This window comes from Dermacentor albipictus, chromosome 5 (genome assembly GCF_038994185.2).
Source record: "Dermacentor albipictus isolate Rhodes 1998 colony chromosome 5, USDA_Dalb.pri_finalv2, whole genome shotgun sequence".
NCBI classification, from domain to species: domain Eukaryota; kingdom Metazoa; phylum Arthropoda; class Arachnida; order Ixodida; family Ixodidae; genus Dermacentor; species Dermacentor albipictus.
Window position 1 is genome coordinate 23,321,732 of NC_091825.1, and position 18,721 is coordinate 23,340,452.

The 18,721-nt window shown below is 44.6% G+C and overlaps 1 protein-coding gene across 1 annotated transcript in view; it reads left to right on the forward strand.

Moving 5' to 3' along the window:
- The first annotated feature begins 13,670 nt into the window (after nt 1-13,670).
- LOC135898305 (microtubule-associated protein futsch-like) overlaps nt 13,671-18,721 on the forward strand; it is a 194,666-nt gene continuing 189,615 nt past the window's right edge. The window contains exon 1 of the mRNA XM_065427186.1: nt 13,671-13,852. Within this exon, the coding sequence (XP_065283258.1) occupies nt 13,767-13,852 (86 nt within the window). The 5' untranslated portion in view covers nt 13,671-13,766. The remainder of the gene's footprint in view (nt 13,853-18,721) is intronic.

The following is an 18,721-nucleotide window of genomic DNA, read 5'->3' on the forward strand; positions in this document are numbered from 1 at the left end:
AGCAACGTAGTGGACATATCACAGAGTCTAAACCCCGACGAAGTTTATGTCCTGAAACGTGGTCTAGCCTTTCGTCCCTCGAAGAACGCAGTAAAATAATACGAACGAATGTGAACAGCTTTCAAGAAGCATACGCATCAAGAAGTTTTTTTCACGATAGGCCAGACGTAGGAATACAGGATATACACTCTCTTAGATCACCTGGGACGTGGACACCGGAAGCCGAACCGTGCCCAGATCTGGATTTATGCATACACCTAATCGCAAAGGAATTTCTAGAGTCAGCAAGGCGTGGCCGGAAACAGAAAAACGCATCCCCTGATCAGCACCAAATCCTTAAAGAACTACCGGAAAGAAATGATATTGCAATAAAACCAGCAGACAAAGGCGGCAGTATCGTAATCTGGCCTGTAGAAAAGTACAAGAATGCGGTCTCGAAACTACTGAGCAATAATAGGCGAATATTTTAAAAAAAGCAGGCCCACAATAAAAGCTTGTTTTCGCCCCAGGTGCAACACCTGCGAGCATTTTCAAAATGCCATTAAAATCAAAAGCACCACATATTTATACACACGAAATGAAAACTAGCTTGTACAAGTTCGGACGAGATTTATATGCTTGAATGTCCCTTCTGTAAGAAACGACGTGCCAGTGAAACAGGGCAATGAATGAACGTCACATTAACCGAACATTGCGCGGACACAGCTAGAGAGGTACCCAAAGGCGTCGCCCAGCATTTAAACCAACCAGGTCATAACTTTGATGAACTTAAGCTCTCCATCTTACATAGAAATTTTGTTCTCAGCGAGAAAGAAAATACAGTGAATCACACCTTATCCAAAGTTCAAGACATTCCAACCAATATGCATTAGCGTTTAAAGGGAGCTTTGCAATCTGTTCGCTGTGTTAAATTTAAAGAGGTAGGCTACAACACTTAGTTTGGTTGCTTAGTGGTTTGTTTTTTTTTCCTTTCCTTTTTTTCATTTACATAATTGTTCGCTGCGTCATCTAGTGGCAGTGCTGAGAAGTCCGCGCGCAGCTTCCGAGACGAGAAGCGTGGGGCGCGCGTTCCCTGCAAACGCTGAGGATGGTTCCCTCGGTATTCGCATGCTCACTGGCTCATACCTCACTGACCGGGTGGTGTGATTCCGCTACGCATCAAATGAACTGAAAAGATCATTTTTGTCATCATAGAGCAGCACATTCCCAGTTGCAATTACCCAGTTTTCGAACTCGGCGTCAAGGACGTTCATTAAAGAGCGGCACACACACACGAACCCAACATGGCTTGAAAACGCTTCATTGAAAACCAGCACTGACAGAGTGGTACATGCCCAGTGCTCCAAGTCCGGGTCGAATACTTTCTTCGATCCCTACCCACTCCCGCATCGGCATTGACCCACGTCGACGTGAAAGAGTTTCGTTGAAAAGCGGCGCGTAAGTGCAGGTTGCCACATACTCTGTGACCCAAGTTGCTCAGATAGTCGGTATCAAATCCTGTTCCGTCCGCACAGCAGCCCGATGCGTGACTCATTCCTCCACGTACTACCCTGTGATCCTGGTACTGGGAAAACGGCTAAGCGCAAAGATACATAAACGAATAGATACAAAGATGCAAACATAAATAACCACCTAAAATCGTTTATCCTTAAAATGCTAGCGCATTAGAAGATAGTACAGCACTATCACATATTTGTAGTTACATTTCACATATTTTGATCAGTACTTTTTTATTTTTGGATTCGTACCTTCAAACTAAAAAGTATTCCATACACCGCACCCTTGTCATTTAACAGACCACCCAAGCTGATGTGTTCTTGCGCAGCTCCCCGCACTGAGTGAACGAAATTATTTGATGTAGAAGCAGGCAGCCAAAAGTAGCAGACAAATAAGACGATGGTCCTCACACTGGGGGGAGAGAGAAACAAGCTTTAGTTATATTCTGTTAGCCCGGCTGTTCGCCTGGCATGCTAGTGCTGCTGTCCCAGTAAAGGAGTTTAAAGCCAAAGAATTCACTGGAAAAACCTTGAACATCGAAAAAAAGCACGTGCGTTGAGCGAATACGATCACGATCATAATGCAATGTGACCAGGCATTGAGAGCTGATGTTCCTTGAGATATGTATACGTCTTCTTAAGTATCCAGTGCGCATATTTTCGTTGAACACGGCATTTGCACTCTGCGGCAGCAGCGGCGTGGCGCTGGACTTCTGGCTACATTCATAACCGGGGAATTCTTTCTGTAAACGCAGGTCCCTACGTCTACGCTTCTCTGCCAGGCATACAGTTTTTTTTTGCGTTCTGCAAGCTGAACTGCATCACTGCCACGTGCCATGACTGCCTTTGCGGTGCCTGCGGTTGGGCGGCACTATCTACAGGTGCGTCGTACGTACCCGCTGTGAAGTGCATCGCCTGTGGGGTTTTATGGGGTTTTACGTGCCAAAACCACTTTCCGATTATAAGGCACGCCGCAGCAGAGGGCTCCGGAAAGTTCGGCCACCTGGAGTTCTTTAACGGTCACCTAAATCTAAGTACACGGGTGTTTTCGCATTTCGCCCCCATCGAAATGCGGCCGCCGTGGCCGGGATTCGATCCCGCGACTTTGTGCTGAGCAGCCCAACACCATAGCCTCTGAGCAACCACGGCGGGTACCCGGAAGCCAGTATATGAAGCCACGTCAACTGAAGACCGACTGCATTTGCACTCTGCGGCAGCGGCAGCATGGCGCTAGTCCAGTGGCTACATTCCTAACCGGGGAATTCTTCCTGTAAACGCAGGTCAGTGTACACCACAACTTGAGCCTCCTCCACCGCTACATGATATTGCCGCCTGCTGCTGCTGCTGCCGCGAGTGTCCTTGCTCGATGTGTGCAAATTTTCGGCAATAGCCGATACTGCTCAGTGTGCTTCATGTAGCCTATCATTTCCCGACGATGCATCTTCCATTTTATGCGTGAGTTGTGGTTGCAGGTATTACTTAGGAAGTTGTTCGGGGGAAAACGAAATAACCGTGACTCGAAAAAGGAAAAAATATGGAGCTGTGAAACCTGCATACCTAAAGCAACGATGGATCCTGACAGCTCAGCAGATGCACGCACTATCACGGATGTATTCAATGAGCTAGCTGCCATAGATCAAAAGCTGCTTGAAGTAAACGTAACAAAAAAATGTAGAGTTGTTACTCAATCTGAAGGCCACTGTGGATGGAATCGAGTCCTTGGTGACACTTGTTTCCGAGAAGTATGATACGCTACTGGATAAGATAACAGCTCAGGAAAATAAAATTGTCACGTTAGAGAAAAGTGTTGCCGCCATTGAAGCGTCAGGGGACTGTGAAAAAACAAAAAGAAAACTCAGAAATGACCTCATTCAACTTCAGCACTATGGACTACGACACAATATGGAAATACACGGCATAAGGTTCACTGAGAATGAGGACTCGCTCACCAAGATTAACATCCTTGCTACTGAACTGGGTCTCCAGCCTGTCACTACAAGGGAACTCGATGCTCTTCATAGACTTCCAGCTAAACAAGGAAAAACCCAGCCGATACTAGTGAGGTTTCAGTCTCGAACTACTAAGGAAGGATGGCTCAATAAAAGAGCTTTCTTGAGGGAGAAGAAATCAACTGTGGGTTTGCGCGAGCACCTTACAGCTATGAACAAGAGACTATTTTGGCTAATGAAAGCAAAGGGAACTGAGAAGGATTACATGTTTACATGGATTGTTAGGAATGGCTGTGCGGGTTGGCAACGTGCCAGCTTTCAGCCCGCTGCACGTGTTCCAATCCAACCAGACGGGGCGCACTTCAGAGAACTGCGGATGAGCGGCAGCCACGTGGCGCGCGGTCAGCTCAGGAATGTGGTACTCGGCCGCGCCACCCGTGACAAAGCAGATTTCTACGAAGCCCTCTGACGTCGGCTCCGGACCTTTGCACCTGTGTGTGTGTGTGTGCCACACGAGTATGTGAGCACGCTTCCTCCAAAAGGGCGGGTCATCTTCGGTGACATCGAACGGTGACGTTGAACGATGACTGGACGAACGTTTCCGTTCGCTTGGAACCAAGGGCTTATAAGCAGCGTTTGCCGGCTGCTAGAGCGTGTTCGTCGTCGGGAGCTGAGTGCTCGTTGTCATGCTCGAAATGTACTCGTGAGCTGTGTGCTCGTAAACTGTTTGCTGTATGTTAGTCTTGCGGGCTCCATATGGGAGTCACGCTAGACTGCAAATGTATCTTGCTTAAAATGTAAATACTGCAAATAAATCCTGCTCGCCTAAGTCCCTATGAAGAGTCAAGCTCCTTCGTACAGCTACGACGGCCAAATCTAATGGGATAAAGGAAGGAAAGCTGTTCGTCAGGAAATGTCATGGGGATCGCGCAATTGATATTCATTCAGAGGATGACTTGACCAAGATAGAATAGAAGCTGACAATGTCAGTGGCACTGATGTAAAATGGCTGAACTACTTAGCCAAATGCAGCAACGTTCCGAGTAGATGTGGGCAGCTATGTTCATAACAAGCAATGCTTCTCAGTTTTTCACATGAATGCTACAAGCCCCAGGAACAAATTTGACGAAGTTAACATGCTTCTTGACTCTCTGCACTATATTTTCAATGTATTGGCCTTTACAGAAACCTGGTTTAGTTCTAATGATTTCATTCCCGAACTTGAAGGTTACAGCTGTGTGTCCATTTCGCGATGTAAACGAAGAGGTGGTGGCGTTGCCTTCTATTTTCGTAGTGACTTACTGTACAACGAGTTAAAAGAGTACAGTATGGTTAACGATGATTGCGAATCACTTGTGGTTGAGTGTGACGCCCTGCTCCTTGCTGTCCTGTACCATCCACCTGCAGGTAGTGTGAATCCTTTTTGCAAACTGATGAAAAGCCTCTGGCGCACAACTTGTTGTTGAAAGTGCGAGTGTTACTCATTGGTGACTTTAATATTGACCTCTTTCTTGAAAACTCTCCTAAATATGATTTACTAGATTTTATTCACTCTTATGGCTGTCGGAATTTAATCGAGACGCCAACAAGAATTAATGTCGAGACAAGTACACGGTTAGACTTGTGTATAACGAACCATTTATGTGATGAAATGGTCTCAGGCATATTATCTAGCGGCAGCAGTTACCACTTACCAATCTTTTGCATTATACCGTGCTCTAACCATCGTAGTGTTTCGCAGAATGGGAAAGAAGCTAGAGCAAGTAGAAAAATAGGTGACAATACCATCACGAAGTTCCAGGAGCTTGTAACTAACACCGATAGGAGTGTAACACAGAGGGAACAAAATGTTCACGAGGCTTACAGTTTTTAGCACTCTTTAAGGAAATTTACGATACTTGTTTCTACTAGAAACACGCAAAATGCACTGAAAACTTAGAAAGCCTTGGGTCTCCTACGAACTATATAAAAAAATTGAACTCCGTAAAACGTTATTTGAAACATTCACTAAATCGAAAGATCCACACGTCCTGCAAGCCTGAACAAGGCTAAACCAATGAACAAGGCTAAAAGCGAGTACTATCAGAATAAGTTTAATGCGGCTGCAACCAATCGTTGACCGCTTTGGAGAACACTTCGAGAATTAATGACGGGCAACAAAGTGAACTGTCCTCAGTCAATAGTTATTGACGGGATAACATTATCAGGGGAATGCCTAGCCAACAAATTTAACTCGCATTTCCAGGTTTCTGCTGCGCGGTGTAGCGATGCTCCTGTAGGCCGATGTGAAGCATACAATAGATGTTCAGATATTCCCACTATTTTCCTGTGCCCAACAAGCCCAGCCTAGATAACAGACCGCGCATGCGGAGTGCACGAAATAAGTACAAAGCTTATAAAGAGTGTAGCGGAAGTAATATGTCACCCGCTTTCGCATATCTGCAACTTCGTCTTACAGACTGGTGAATTTCCCGCGCTCATGAAAATTGCAAGAGTAGTGGCACTGCTTAAGGGGCGTGCGTTAGATAACCTCAATAATTTCAGACCCATCTCAGTCCTTCCTCTCTTTTCTAGTATTCCTGAACTCATTTTAAATAAAAGAATAGCTGAGCATTTGACAAAAACAAAGCAATAGTACTAGCACAATTCGGGTTTCCGAAACAAAAGTCTAATGAGCGAGCGCTCTTGCACGCGAAAGACCACTTAATTGAGAACTTTGAGAAGGGTACTTACACTAGTGGAGTGTTTTTGGATTTCCGAAATTCTTTTAACTCTATTAATCACGATATTTTGCTCCGAAAATTACCCTGGTGTGGCTTCAGAGGTGTAGAATATGCTTTTTTAAAGAACCCTCTCAGCTCCCCTAAGCAGTTCGTTTGCCTAAAAGATTCTAAGTATCAACTTCTTGATTTAAACGGCGAGGTTCCTCAGGGCTCAACCCTAGGCCCAACTTTGTTTCTTCTCTATATTAATGATATTGTTAACATCCATAACACACCGTGCATAACTTTGTATGCAAATGACACCATCGTTTTCTTCTCTGATCACTCATCACATCACTCATCACTTTATTACCTTAAAGACCCCGGTTAGGGGGTATTACATAAGGGGTGGGTTTGCAAATCAAGGTTACAGAGAGTGATCTTCATGAGAAACAAATGTAGTCAAGTTGTCCGCAAAAGATGATGAACACGTGATGGCTGCAATGTTCCGCGGAAGGCCATTCCAGTCCACTGCTGTGCGAAGAAAAAATGAGGCTGCAAAAGTAGTGGTGCGAGCACGTGCGCGTGCGATTGAGTAAGGATGGGACGTACGGGGGGATATGCGTGCCGGTGGGATGATATACGGTGCTTGATTGAGCGGACTGTGAAATAATTTGTGGAACAAACAAAGACTGGCGATGCGGCGACGCACAGCAAGATTAGCAAGATCAGTTTCACGTTTTAGGGATGATATGCTTATGTCGTATGAATATGAAGAATGGATGAACCTAGTGGCACGATTTTGCACAGATTCTAGTTCGTTTCTTAAGTATGCTTGATGCGGGCTCCAGATGGGTGCTGCATATTCTAGTTTCGATCTGATGAGTGATTTGTACGCGAGAAGTTTTATGTCTGACGGTGCGTGACGCAAATGACGCATTAAAAAACCGAGGGATCTGTTCGCGGATGATATGATATTGCTGATGTGTGCGTTCCATGAAAGGTCAGGGGATAAGGTGACGCCTAGATATTTGTATGTTTGAACTTGTTCGACAGTGGAGTGGGAGATTAGGTATGAGAATGATAGGGGATTAAGTTTGCGATGAAAGGAAACGAGCTTGCATTTAGTAGGATTAAGCTTCATTAACCAAAGATCACACCACTGTTGTACAAGGTTAAGGTCATGTTGGAGTGTAGTTTGATCAGAAATCTTTGTAATTGTGCGATAGATGACACAGTCGTCGGCAAATAAACGGATATGGGAGGATACATGTGCAGGCAGGTCGTTAATATATATGAGGAATAGGAGGGGTGCGAGTACAGATCCTTGGGGGACGCCGGATGTTACAGGGAGGGAGCTGGAGCGGCTACTTTTAATTGAAACAAACTGGGAGCGTTTGTCGAGAAATGCTATGATCCATGCGAAAACGTTAGGGTGCAAATTCAGCTGGGATAGTTTTAGTATAAGGCGTTTGTGTGATACTGTATCGAATGCTTTAGCGAAGTCGAGAAAGATTGCATCGGTCTGAAGGTTGAGGTCGAGATTAGAGTGTAGATCATGAAGAAATATGGCAAGTTGGGTTTCACAAGATAAAGATTTACGGAATCCGTGCTGGGAAGGATGAAAAAAATTGTTAGTGTCAAGGAAGTGCATAATGTGAGAGTATTTGACGTGTTCGATAATTTTGCATGGGACGCTTGTTAGAGAAATGGGGCGGTAATTTAGCGGGGATTGTTTGTTACCTGATTTGTGGACTGGAATGACCTTGCCCTCTTTCCAGTCGTCTGGTAAGATTCCTGTTTCAAGTGAAAGTGAAAAGAGCATAGAAAAATACACTGCAATAATTTCTTTAGTATTCTTTAACAGTTTTGAGTTAATGTCGTCGACACCAGTCGATGATGAAAGTTTTAATTTGTCAATGAGGGATGAAATGCCAGCGACAAAAATTTCAACAGGGGCCATCATTGGCAGTGTCGCAGTAGGTGGCGTAGGAAGAGGCAAGTCGGCTTCTGCAGTGAACACGGATGAAAACGCGATGTTAAAAGTGTCAGCACAAACAGCGTCGCTCATAATTTCGTCTTTATCGCTTGTAAGTGTGACGTCATGTGTTTGTTGCGGGTTTATGACTTCCCAAAATTTTCTAGGGTTAGTTTTTAGAATTTTAGCTAAGTCGTTATGATAAAATGTTTCTCGCGCTTTCCGAATTGCAGTGTAATAAGCGTCTTCCGCAGAATAGCACTTGTCCCATGCGCTCGGAGTTCCATCACATTTCGCAGTACGAAAAAGGCGCTTTTTCTTATTTTCGAGTCTTTTTAAATTTTTACAGAACCATGGCTTATTTTTATTGGCAAGAAAGCTCGCCGTGGGGATGAATTTATTAGTCAGGTCAGTAATTTTGTCTTTAATCACTAGCCAGTTGTCATTGAGGGAACGGGAACCGAAATTGGATTGGAAAACAGGCAGAAAATCTCGTAATTCATTATTAATTGCTTCATAGTTAGTCTTATCGTACAAGTGAATTGTTTTGCGGAAGACGGGACGTGTTTTGGGGACGAAGTTAAAAGTGGTATGAATGACTTTGTGATCGCTTATTTCTCGTAAATATGCGATAGATTTTAAGCTTTCGGGGTTATTCGTTAGTACAAGGTCTAGAATGTTTGAGGATTCACAAGTGACGCGCGTCGGTTCTGTTACTTGTTGGATGAGGCCAAAGTTGAGACAAACGTTGATAAAGTCGCTTGCTTCGGTGTTTCCTGAAGTTGGTGAAGCCTGATTGAGCCAGTTAATGCTAGGGAAGTTGAAGTCTCCATAAAGGAGGATGTGTGCATTGGGGTGTTTTTTAGTAAGCTGGGATAATATTTCATCAAGTTCGAGGGCGAAATCTGGATCAGTTCGAGGGGGCCTGTAGCATACCCCAAGTATTATTGCTTCGGGAGGGGCACGACACATTACCCATAGCGATTCCAGTTGTGAAGATGTAATGATTAGAGAGCATGATAGTTCTTTCTTAGTGGCGATGAGTACGCCCCCGCCACGTGCATTTTTGCGGTCGTGGCGAAAAATGTTAAAGTTCGGCAAGTCAGCCAGTGCCTCCGTATCTGAAATGTCGTCATTGAGCCATGTTTCTGTTAGTATCAGTATACTACTGCCGGTTGATTGTACTAGATTAGACAGGAGCACGCGTTTCGGAAGAAAACTGCGTATGTTAGTATAAAGTACAGAAAATGAAAGATTCGCTCTTGCGCATTTATGGTGCTGATGGCGTGGTTGCTGACGGCGGCATGATCCCTACGATACGGCTTTGACAATTCCTGATGCAGTGTCGAAGATATATCGCTGGGCTCCAATATGCAATGTTTTGTAACGTAATGAAAATGGTACGGATTTGCTCCTAGCAAAGGCAATGAGTTGTTTTCGGGCGGTTCGAACTGGACGCGTGAAGTCTTCCCCAATGCTGAAATTTGTGCCTTTTAGTTTTGGACCATTTGAGAGGATAGATTCTTTAGTTTTGAAGGATGAAAGCTTCACTATGATGGGTCGTTTGCGGTTAGTGGTGTAACGCCCTAGTCGATGTGCTCGCTCTATATCTTTGGGCTCGACTATAAGACCAAAGCGTTCAAGACAGTGACTTACGATTATTTGCTCCGATTGAACGTATGTTTCCTTCGGGTTAGTGTCAGGAAAACCGTAGAATATTAGATTGTTGCGCCGGGAGCGGTTCTCGAGATCGTCAAGGCGCTCTTCGTTATCGCACATACGATGGGTTAGTTGACCGGTCTTAGTGCTAATGGCGTCAACTTCTGTTCGGAGAGCTAAAAGATTTTTGCAGAGATTTTCTAAGTCTGTGAGGCGGGTGCTTAGATTAGCAATAGTGCAGTTTGTGCTCGTTAGCTGGGTTTTGAGGCTCTGCATCTCAGATATTAGTGTGGCCTGGCCGGTAGACAATTTTTTTAGTTCGTCGAGGACGGCTTTTTCAGGACCGGGGTTTGTCTCTATGTCCCCTGATAGCAGTAGCAAGGCGCGTATTACTTCAATACATTCAGAAATAAGTAAAATGCAGCACTGTGGGCTTGGCAGCTGCACCAAAAAGTAATCACTTGATTTTTTAGAAGGAGCTTGATACCAACTACTAACCTGCATGATCAGGATAAACTGGTTAGCGGTCTGTGTGGTGGCACAGCCGCGAAGCCCACAGTGCGCGGTGGACGGTGGTTGCAGCTTTATAGGTTGCGCATATGATGATGTCGACGGCGATACGGTAGCTGGATTAGTTTCGATGATCCACAGCGGGGCTGGAGGCGCTGTCAAACGTCCTGAAGCATGGGCGACAGGGAGGAGGCAGACGCTGGGTTCGCTTCCGTTGGCAGCAGGCACGAAGTTTCCCGAAGTGGCAGAAGAGGCTGCCAAGAAGGCAGACACGATCAAGTCGACGATGATGCGGGTGAAAACCTGCATGATCAGGATAAACTGGTTAGCGGTCTGTGTGGTGGCACAGCCGCGAAGCCCACCCATAACATAACATAACATAACATCATAACATTCAAGAAGCATTTAACGCTGCCAATAGATAGATGGGAGACTTCAACTGTTCGCTAAATTCAAATAGAATACAAGTCAACTGCGAAAAAAGAAAGTATGTCATATTTAGTCCTAAAGGAAAGCAGATGGTGGACCACTACGAGTTAAAGTTTGGGGGGGGGGGGGGGGGGCACGTTACAGAAAATACAAAGTGCGTAAAATTTTTAGGCGTATGGTTTAACGAAAACCTGTATTGGTCCATTCATGTAGAGACCGTCAGAGCCGACCTTCGTCGAGCGACGGGAATGATTAACATGTTAAAGCAATTTATTCCAATGAATTTAAAGATACAGCTATATTACACACTAATGAACTCTCGTCTCACTATTGCCTTGTGGTCTGGAGAACTGCTACCAAAACTAACCTTATGTCACTATATAGGCTGCAAAAAAGAGCTGTAAGGGCAGTTTGTAAACTACATGTTCTTGCACATACTAAACCATTTTTTGATAAGCTTGGCATAATGTATATAGACCACCTGTTTTTGCATAAACTATCGTTCGAGGCGGTCCGTCTCCGTCAAGCTGATCCCATATAGTTTAATCAGTCCTTCGCCACAAAAGAAACTCCGTTTAATCTCAGACATGACGCAATCTCTATACCGCTTACTCGAACGAACTACGGGAAACAGGCATTACACTTTCAAATATCGACGTCAAAAAAGAATAATCCCACAATCCTGGAACAATTACAAACCTCGAAATGAAGCTTGAGCTTCAAGAAATCTGCTAAAACGTATTTTCTTCGCTGCTTTATTGTGAACCTTCCTTATGTACCTCAATGCTACTGTTTTGTTTTCCTTTTTTTAACATGTTCTGATTAAGATTCGATTTTTTTATTGTTTTGATATGTTATCATATTTTGAAAATTGCAACACTTGTTCTGTTGTTGTTTGCTGCAGAGTGTGAACAAGCGTTGGGTGCTGCAGCCTTTGTCAGGCAAGAATACTGCCTTTTGCTGCAGCACCTGAGAGAGATGTATGTCTGAAGCGAGAAATAAATGAAAAAAATGAAAGTAATCTATTCTTGTGTTTCGGAAAACCGGAAGCTTTCTGAAAGGTTAAACCTTTTATATCAATATAGTGTCCCGTACGGCACAGCCATAAGTGCAATAACCATATTTTCTTTGCATGTGGTTCATTATAAACCACCCTTTTGCCAAGTGCATGTTTGCCGTTTTTTTTCGTGCTCTCACGTTTCACCTGCTTAGGATTGATACTAGTGATACCAATTAGGTTATACTAAATCTGTTTAACTCAAACACGACATTTCACCTGCCTAGGAATTTATCGCAGCTGAGCTCAATTAGCCTTTAATATTCCGCTTAAAACATAGGCGCTATAAAATGCCGCTGTTCTATTTTTATTCTAGAGCATTTCCACAATCACCCTTAATCCATTTGTCAAAACATTATTGACACGCCCGCTTCGCCTATCTCTTACGGTACGTCACAAAACCATGAAAACTGTATCTCAAAAATGATGTGTATACCCTCATAGTGCCTGTTCATACCGAACAAATGGCATTTTGTATTATTGCAAATGCTTTTTCTTGTTTTGTTTTGACGCGAATAAATTGGTTCTAGACAGTGCCTCAGCTAGCGTCAGAGGGACTGGCGGGTAGCTGTCCTCTATCTCTTTTGGAAGGGGAGTCTCGAGATGCTTTCTAAAGAATATTGTTTTCTTCGGCATATTAATGCATGTTTACTCCGTATACATCACACTGACGTAGTGAGTTTCTGTGGTTTTGTGAAGTAGGCCGGATACACATGAAGTGGGTGTGCACAGCAAAATTTAGTCCAATTGCGGATTAATAATAGGAACCAGGGCATGGAATCTAAAATAACATTTTACATCTTGTTCTGCATAATCATGCGTAAGGAATGTGTACAAGGCATTTCTAATGGGGAGTTTTTACTGTCTCTTGTCGTCGCGCAAGAAACAGATGAAGGGGGCATAGCGCAAAATTTTTGACAAATGAAAATGTACTAATGACGAATATAGAATGCAATCAAAATGTAGGTGTACATTATCGCTCCACTGTACGTGGCTCTTGTTTTTTTCTTGTAATAATGGGAAATGCAGAGTTCTCGCAGGGTATCAGATCCAGTATTCGCTGTTCTTTCGTAATATAAGCACCTCAGATTTCACTGCCGCTGTGAATTCTCAGACATGAAATGCTTGAGGTTCCTTTGATAAAATTACCCCTTGCCTTTTCCCTTTCTGAACATTTACGTACACAGGTGTGGGTTTATGACCTCCCCTCTGGGCGGTTTTTGAAATGACGAAGAAGCGATTAATCGTGGCCTTATTTTTTGTCATCGTTATCAATGAAGAGAATCGTAAAACTGCCTCTTCAAGACTTCGCCTGCCCATAAAAGATCTTTTGATGCTTTTTTTGGCTCCAAATCTAGGACTCAGCCCCAGGGGTGCTAGCTCTGCAGTACGGGCATTCTTCTTTGATTACTAACAAATGACCTATCATATATGCTTCTCTTTTGTCAGCCTCCTGAATTTGTAGATTTTAATTATGTAACATAAACTATCACTGTTGACATTTCTCTGATATAGCATGTGATTTTGCCTTTCAGCAGCATTTACTTTATAACAGTCCCACAACATTTTTCTAGTTATAACTTAATATAATTCACCCAATGATGACTACAAGCTCCAATCCTCGCTGGAAAGCATCAAGTAAACATGCTAACTTCCTCAATTATTTCCCTCGGCATAACTGAACAACACTATCTTGTTTGATAAATTCTCGAAACCATTGTCACTTCATTGTCTTCTCTTTATTTACTAAAATTTCGTTTTAATTTTCTCCTTTTTTCTTTACTATTGCCCGATCCAATCGTAGTGAGCGAGCGATAGCACCATGCTCCAACCAGCCAACCTCGCAACGTTTTAAGCGCCCACCCCACTGGTCTGCTATCCGAAGTGGAGATCAGTGGCCCACCCATCCTAGCCGAGTTCGGCCATAAAGAAGAGAGCGAAGAAGTGCGTCTCACCGTGGATGCCGGCGCCGCGGTCCGCACAGCGATGCGCCGGGCCGCCGGGCTCGCCCTGACTCTCGCCTGCGTTGCAGCGCATGTCCTCGCGCTACCGAGGGACGCGGCCGACCCCCAGTGAGTGCTACGACAGTGCGCTGCTCGCGCTCGGCCCTTAAGACACCGTCCAATCAGGCGCGTCACCTCTTAATACCCATAGCTGCTCAAACGGCTTTCTTTGTGAAACATTCATGAACATTCCCATGTCTATGCGGATATGTATCGCTCTGTAGAATGAGTGCCAGTGTATGTTGTGATTCTCAGAAGGGTTCGAACAACACAATAACGCTACTCCGATGCCGTTTATTTTATTGTTGAACTAATCTAAAACAAGCGATTCGCTTACTCACCGCGTTAGCTTCCACATGCTGAAAAATCGTCTCAATAGGAACGGGACGTCTAGGTGCCCGATATAGAGATGCTTCAAAAGCTCACAATGTTTTGCACTTCTATATGTGTAGGCATGGCACTTCACTTGATATCCCAGATTATATGAATGTCGTGTGCAATAGCTCTTGATCAGGAAAATAGCTGGAACATCGAGCTTACTACAAAGCCCTGCATGGCAATACACATGAGAGATCTTTTCACAGAAGAAACATTTTACAAAAGAAACACTAGTCGCAGTCGATCGCAACAAAATTATTCGACCTTTTCTGCAAGCAACGTGTGCCCGTAGCAGCAGCACGGTGAAGAACCTCGCTGAAAGCACACCGGCTCCGCTATTGTCTGCTGCCAACATGTGTTTGCATTGAAGTGGTGACGGGTATAAGAAACTTCAAAAGTTTTCTTCCTGTTTTTGGTCAGAAAATGCTCCTCAAGCTTCCTGAATTTTTCCCATATGTACAAATATTAGTTCACAGCGCTTGGAAAACTGAAAAATTATTTATGTCCCCACTTTTTTGCGTTTTTTGTTACCGGGAGCACCGCTGGCAATGGCCCTATACAGGGGCGTGCGATTTTCTCTTAAAAGTGTACAAAAAACATTTTGCGCAAACCACAGCTCGGTTCTAGTTCAAATTGTGCAGGATGATTGCATGTTTTGGCCAGGATCGTTCCATGTAACACTTGGTGTTACTTGCCTAGTGTGTCAAGAAAGCATTTTGAAGTTGTGTTCGTCTGCACCTCACGGACGCGCCTCCGAGCAATTATTACACATGAATCTCGACGCCATTTTCTATCGCATTGCAGACGACGGAAGTGACACATCAGGCATATTTCACACTTTACTAACCACGACGAGCGCAGACGACGACAAATTCGTAGCTGTGTTCTTGACAAACCGGGCAGGTAACTTCATCAGATTTTAGATGTCTATGAAGTCTGCAAACAGCGCTGGTTATGTCACTTTCGTCGTCTGCAATACGGCAGAGGATGGCCTTCGAGATTAGCTTCCAATAATTCCTCTGGGATGCGTATAGGAGGCACAGATGAAGACAATTTCGCGGTGTTTAAAGGGAAGCTGAAACACTTTTCGAAAAAAATGAGATCTCTGCGGCATTCTACAGTTTTGAGTCCCCTGAAGGCGAATATCTAGTTCAAAAAGGGCGGAAACAAACGCAAGCGGCTGTTTTTCCAAGAAAACGCGCACTAGCGCCTCAGGGCATCGCGCGAACGCCGCTGTTGCCCGTGTTTGGTCGGGGCCGCTGTGACGTCATTCGTGGCAGTCGCTGGTCGGCGCCGCCGTTTCAGAGCGTAGCACGCTGTTCTGTTCTGGCTTTATAGCTGAGTCAAAGTTGTTCTTTATTCTATGGCTGAGTTGTAAGCATTATGGAACGTTCTCGCTGTCTCGGACAGCTTGTGTTTTCGCCGTACATGTTCGAACCGACAGCCGGTGCGGAAAACGATGGCGGCAACGACGATGTTGAGTGTGCCAACAGCGAGAGCGATGTGTGCACCTTCTCGCGCGTTGGAAATCTTAGCTGGTACGTATGTTCTTTTTTTTTCATGTAGCTGCACGTTCCAATGACGGGAGAAAAAATTCGCTAAAGTGTGACTGGGAACTTGCTGCTCGAAGAATGCCGAAGCACTAACTTCTCATTAGATTGTAAACGCGGGTGCAATTACGCGATGTCAAGCACCTTGCCGCTGGCTGTCTAAAGTTCAGTGTTTTTTTGCGTGTTGATACACGATCGCGAACATAAGTGCCGCGTTTGGCTACTTCAAGCTCTTCAACATTATCTGCCTGTGTCACACTGACTGCTTCAAACTCTTCGATTGGTGATGGTAGTGGAATAGGTTCATCAGGGGCTCGGTTCTCTAGCTGCTCTGCTAGAACCTGAAAGAGTGCAAGGCATGGATGTCATGAATTTCAGCATATCATGCATATCAGCAAACATGACAACAGTTGGATTACTTCCAGTAATTGAAATACTTTTTCAGTAATTTATGTGATGGATTAGTTGTCTAGTGATTTAGCAATGTGAATTATTTGGTGTCTGTAATTTCATGGCTGAAGTAATTTAATAATTGCGTTAAATATGCACCAGTAAGTTGTGTACCATGCCAGAACGTTGGTAGTGTCGTGAGGTGTCGTGGAGGAACATGGGGGGGAGGGCTTGAATTGTTGGCAAGTGTATGTTACCTTGAAGAAAGGTTGGCGTCCCTTTAAACTTTGCTTTTTGCTTCTTGTATGCATGAAAACGTTTTGGAAGCAATCGTAAAGTAATACGATTTCTGAAAGCGGTAATCGGTAGTGTAATTCAAATCGATGATTGTCATAAGAAAGTAATGAGTAATGTAATATAATTACTTTCAAATAATAATTTTGTCATGCCTGATACATAGCTAGCTCTCTAGGTAGAAAGGCAAGAAAACATTTTTTGTGCAGCAGCGATGCCTGTATTGGGCTAGACGACGGCGAACGCTGACAAGTTCAATACCTCACAACGTTACTTCATTATTTGAGCCCGTTCGCCTTGCCACGCGCTCGGCTGTGCCGACGCTTGTTTTTGCGGCGTTTCGCTGCTGGTAGCAAGCTGCGAGTGCGAAATCTACGGAACGAAGTTTTTACATGCCGAGTTCAGCTACTGTATCGCGAGCATGAAAATATTACCGTAACGCCTCATGTCGTGCGATTTGAACATGAATGCTGAACAGCTAAACCTGCAGGCACCGCGTGGTAGGACGAATAGCAAATATCACGTAATGCACAAGCGTACCCTCGGTCAGTTATTTCACAGTATCAAAACAGCACCGAACAAACAGCCGTAGTACAGTGTTCAGTGACACAGCGCAGGAGAAAAACAGGATGAAAATGGCAAGCTGTTTGCACGCATGTGCATATCCCCGGCTGTGCCTCCACCTCGCTGCGTCAAAGGCCGCTGTAAGGCCGTTTGTTCGACACTCAGGTGATCATCTGTTTAAAACACTGCCCGTGTGCACATTAAAACTCTTACCTCACCCTTTCCCGTCTTGGCGAAGGCCGCTCTTGGAGGTGGCGAGGTGCTTGTCTTGTGCGAGAAAATAGACGGAACCACGCCGGGCCTCAGTCGCGCCGATTTAATTGGAATACCGATTGCCCACATCGTTGTCAAGCTCCGATAATAACCACTGTCGCGGAAATGCTCCGAGCACAGCACAGTTGATTTCGTCGGCACGAAATTATCTCTCCTCACCGCAGGAACCCACTGCGCAGCAAGTTTCTTGTCCTTCGGGAACATGTGAACCACCACATCGTCTCGGCCGCCTGTGTTCGCACAGCCGAATGTGCACAGAACGAGGGCAGGTTAGGCGCCCTTGGCTGTAGGCACTCACGCAGCACAGAAAGGAAGAACAGTTCACGAAAATCGCAAAATAAAACAAATGTCAGCGGCGGCATATCTCTCGTAGCGTCGTTTAGTAAAGCGCAGGACGGGAAGAAACATGTCAGCACATGCCAGCATGCCGGTCCGGCAGTACGGTCACATAATCATCACATCACTTTATTACCTTAAAGACCCTGGTTAGGGGGTATTACATAAGGGGTGGGTTTACAAATCAAGGTTACAGAGAGTGATCTTCATGAGAAACAAATGTAGTTAAGTTGTCCGCAAAAGTTGATGAACACGTGATGGCTGCAATGTTCCGGGGAAGGCCATTCCAGTCCACTGCTGTGCGAAGAAAAAATGAGGCAGCAAAAGTAGTGGTGCGAGCACGTGCGCGTGCGATTGAGTAAGGATGGGACGTACGGGGGGATATGCGCGCCGGTGGGATAATATACGGTGCTTGATTGAGCGGACTGTGAAAAAATTTGTGGAACAAACAAAGACTGGCGATGCGGCGACGCACAGAAAGATTAGCAAGATCAGTTTTACGTTTTAGGGATGATATGCTTATGTCGTATGAATATGAAGAATGGATGAACCTAGTGGCGCGATTTTGTACAGATTCTAGTTCGTTTCTTAAGTATGCTTGATGCGGGCTCCAGATGGGTGCTGCATATTCTAGTTTCGATCTGATGAGTGATTTGTACGCGAGAAGTTTTATGTCTGACGGTGCGTGACGCAAATGACGCATTAAAAAACCGAGGGATCTGTTCGCGGATGATATCATATTGCTGATGTGTGCGTTCCATGAAAGGTCAGAGGATAAGGTGACGCCTAGATATTTGTATGTTTGAACTTGTTCGACAGTGGAGTGGGAGATTAGGTATGAGAATGATAGGGGATTAAGTTTGCGATGAAAGGAAACGAGCTTGCATTTAGTAGGATTAAGCTACATTAACCAAAGATCACACCACTGTTGTACAAGGTTAAGGTCATGTTGGAGTGTAGTTTGATCAGAAATCTTTGTAATTGTGCGATAGATGACACAGTCATCGGCAAATAAACGGATATGGGAGGATACATGTACAGGCAGGTCGTTAATATATATGAGGAATAGGAGGGGTGCGAGTACAGATCCTTGGGGGACGCCGGATGTTACAGGGATGGAGCTGGAGCGGCCACTTTTAATTGAAACAAACTG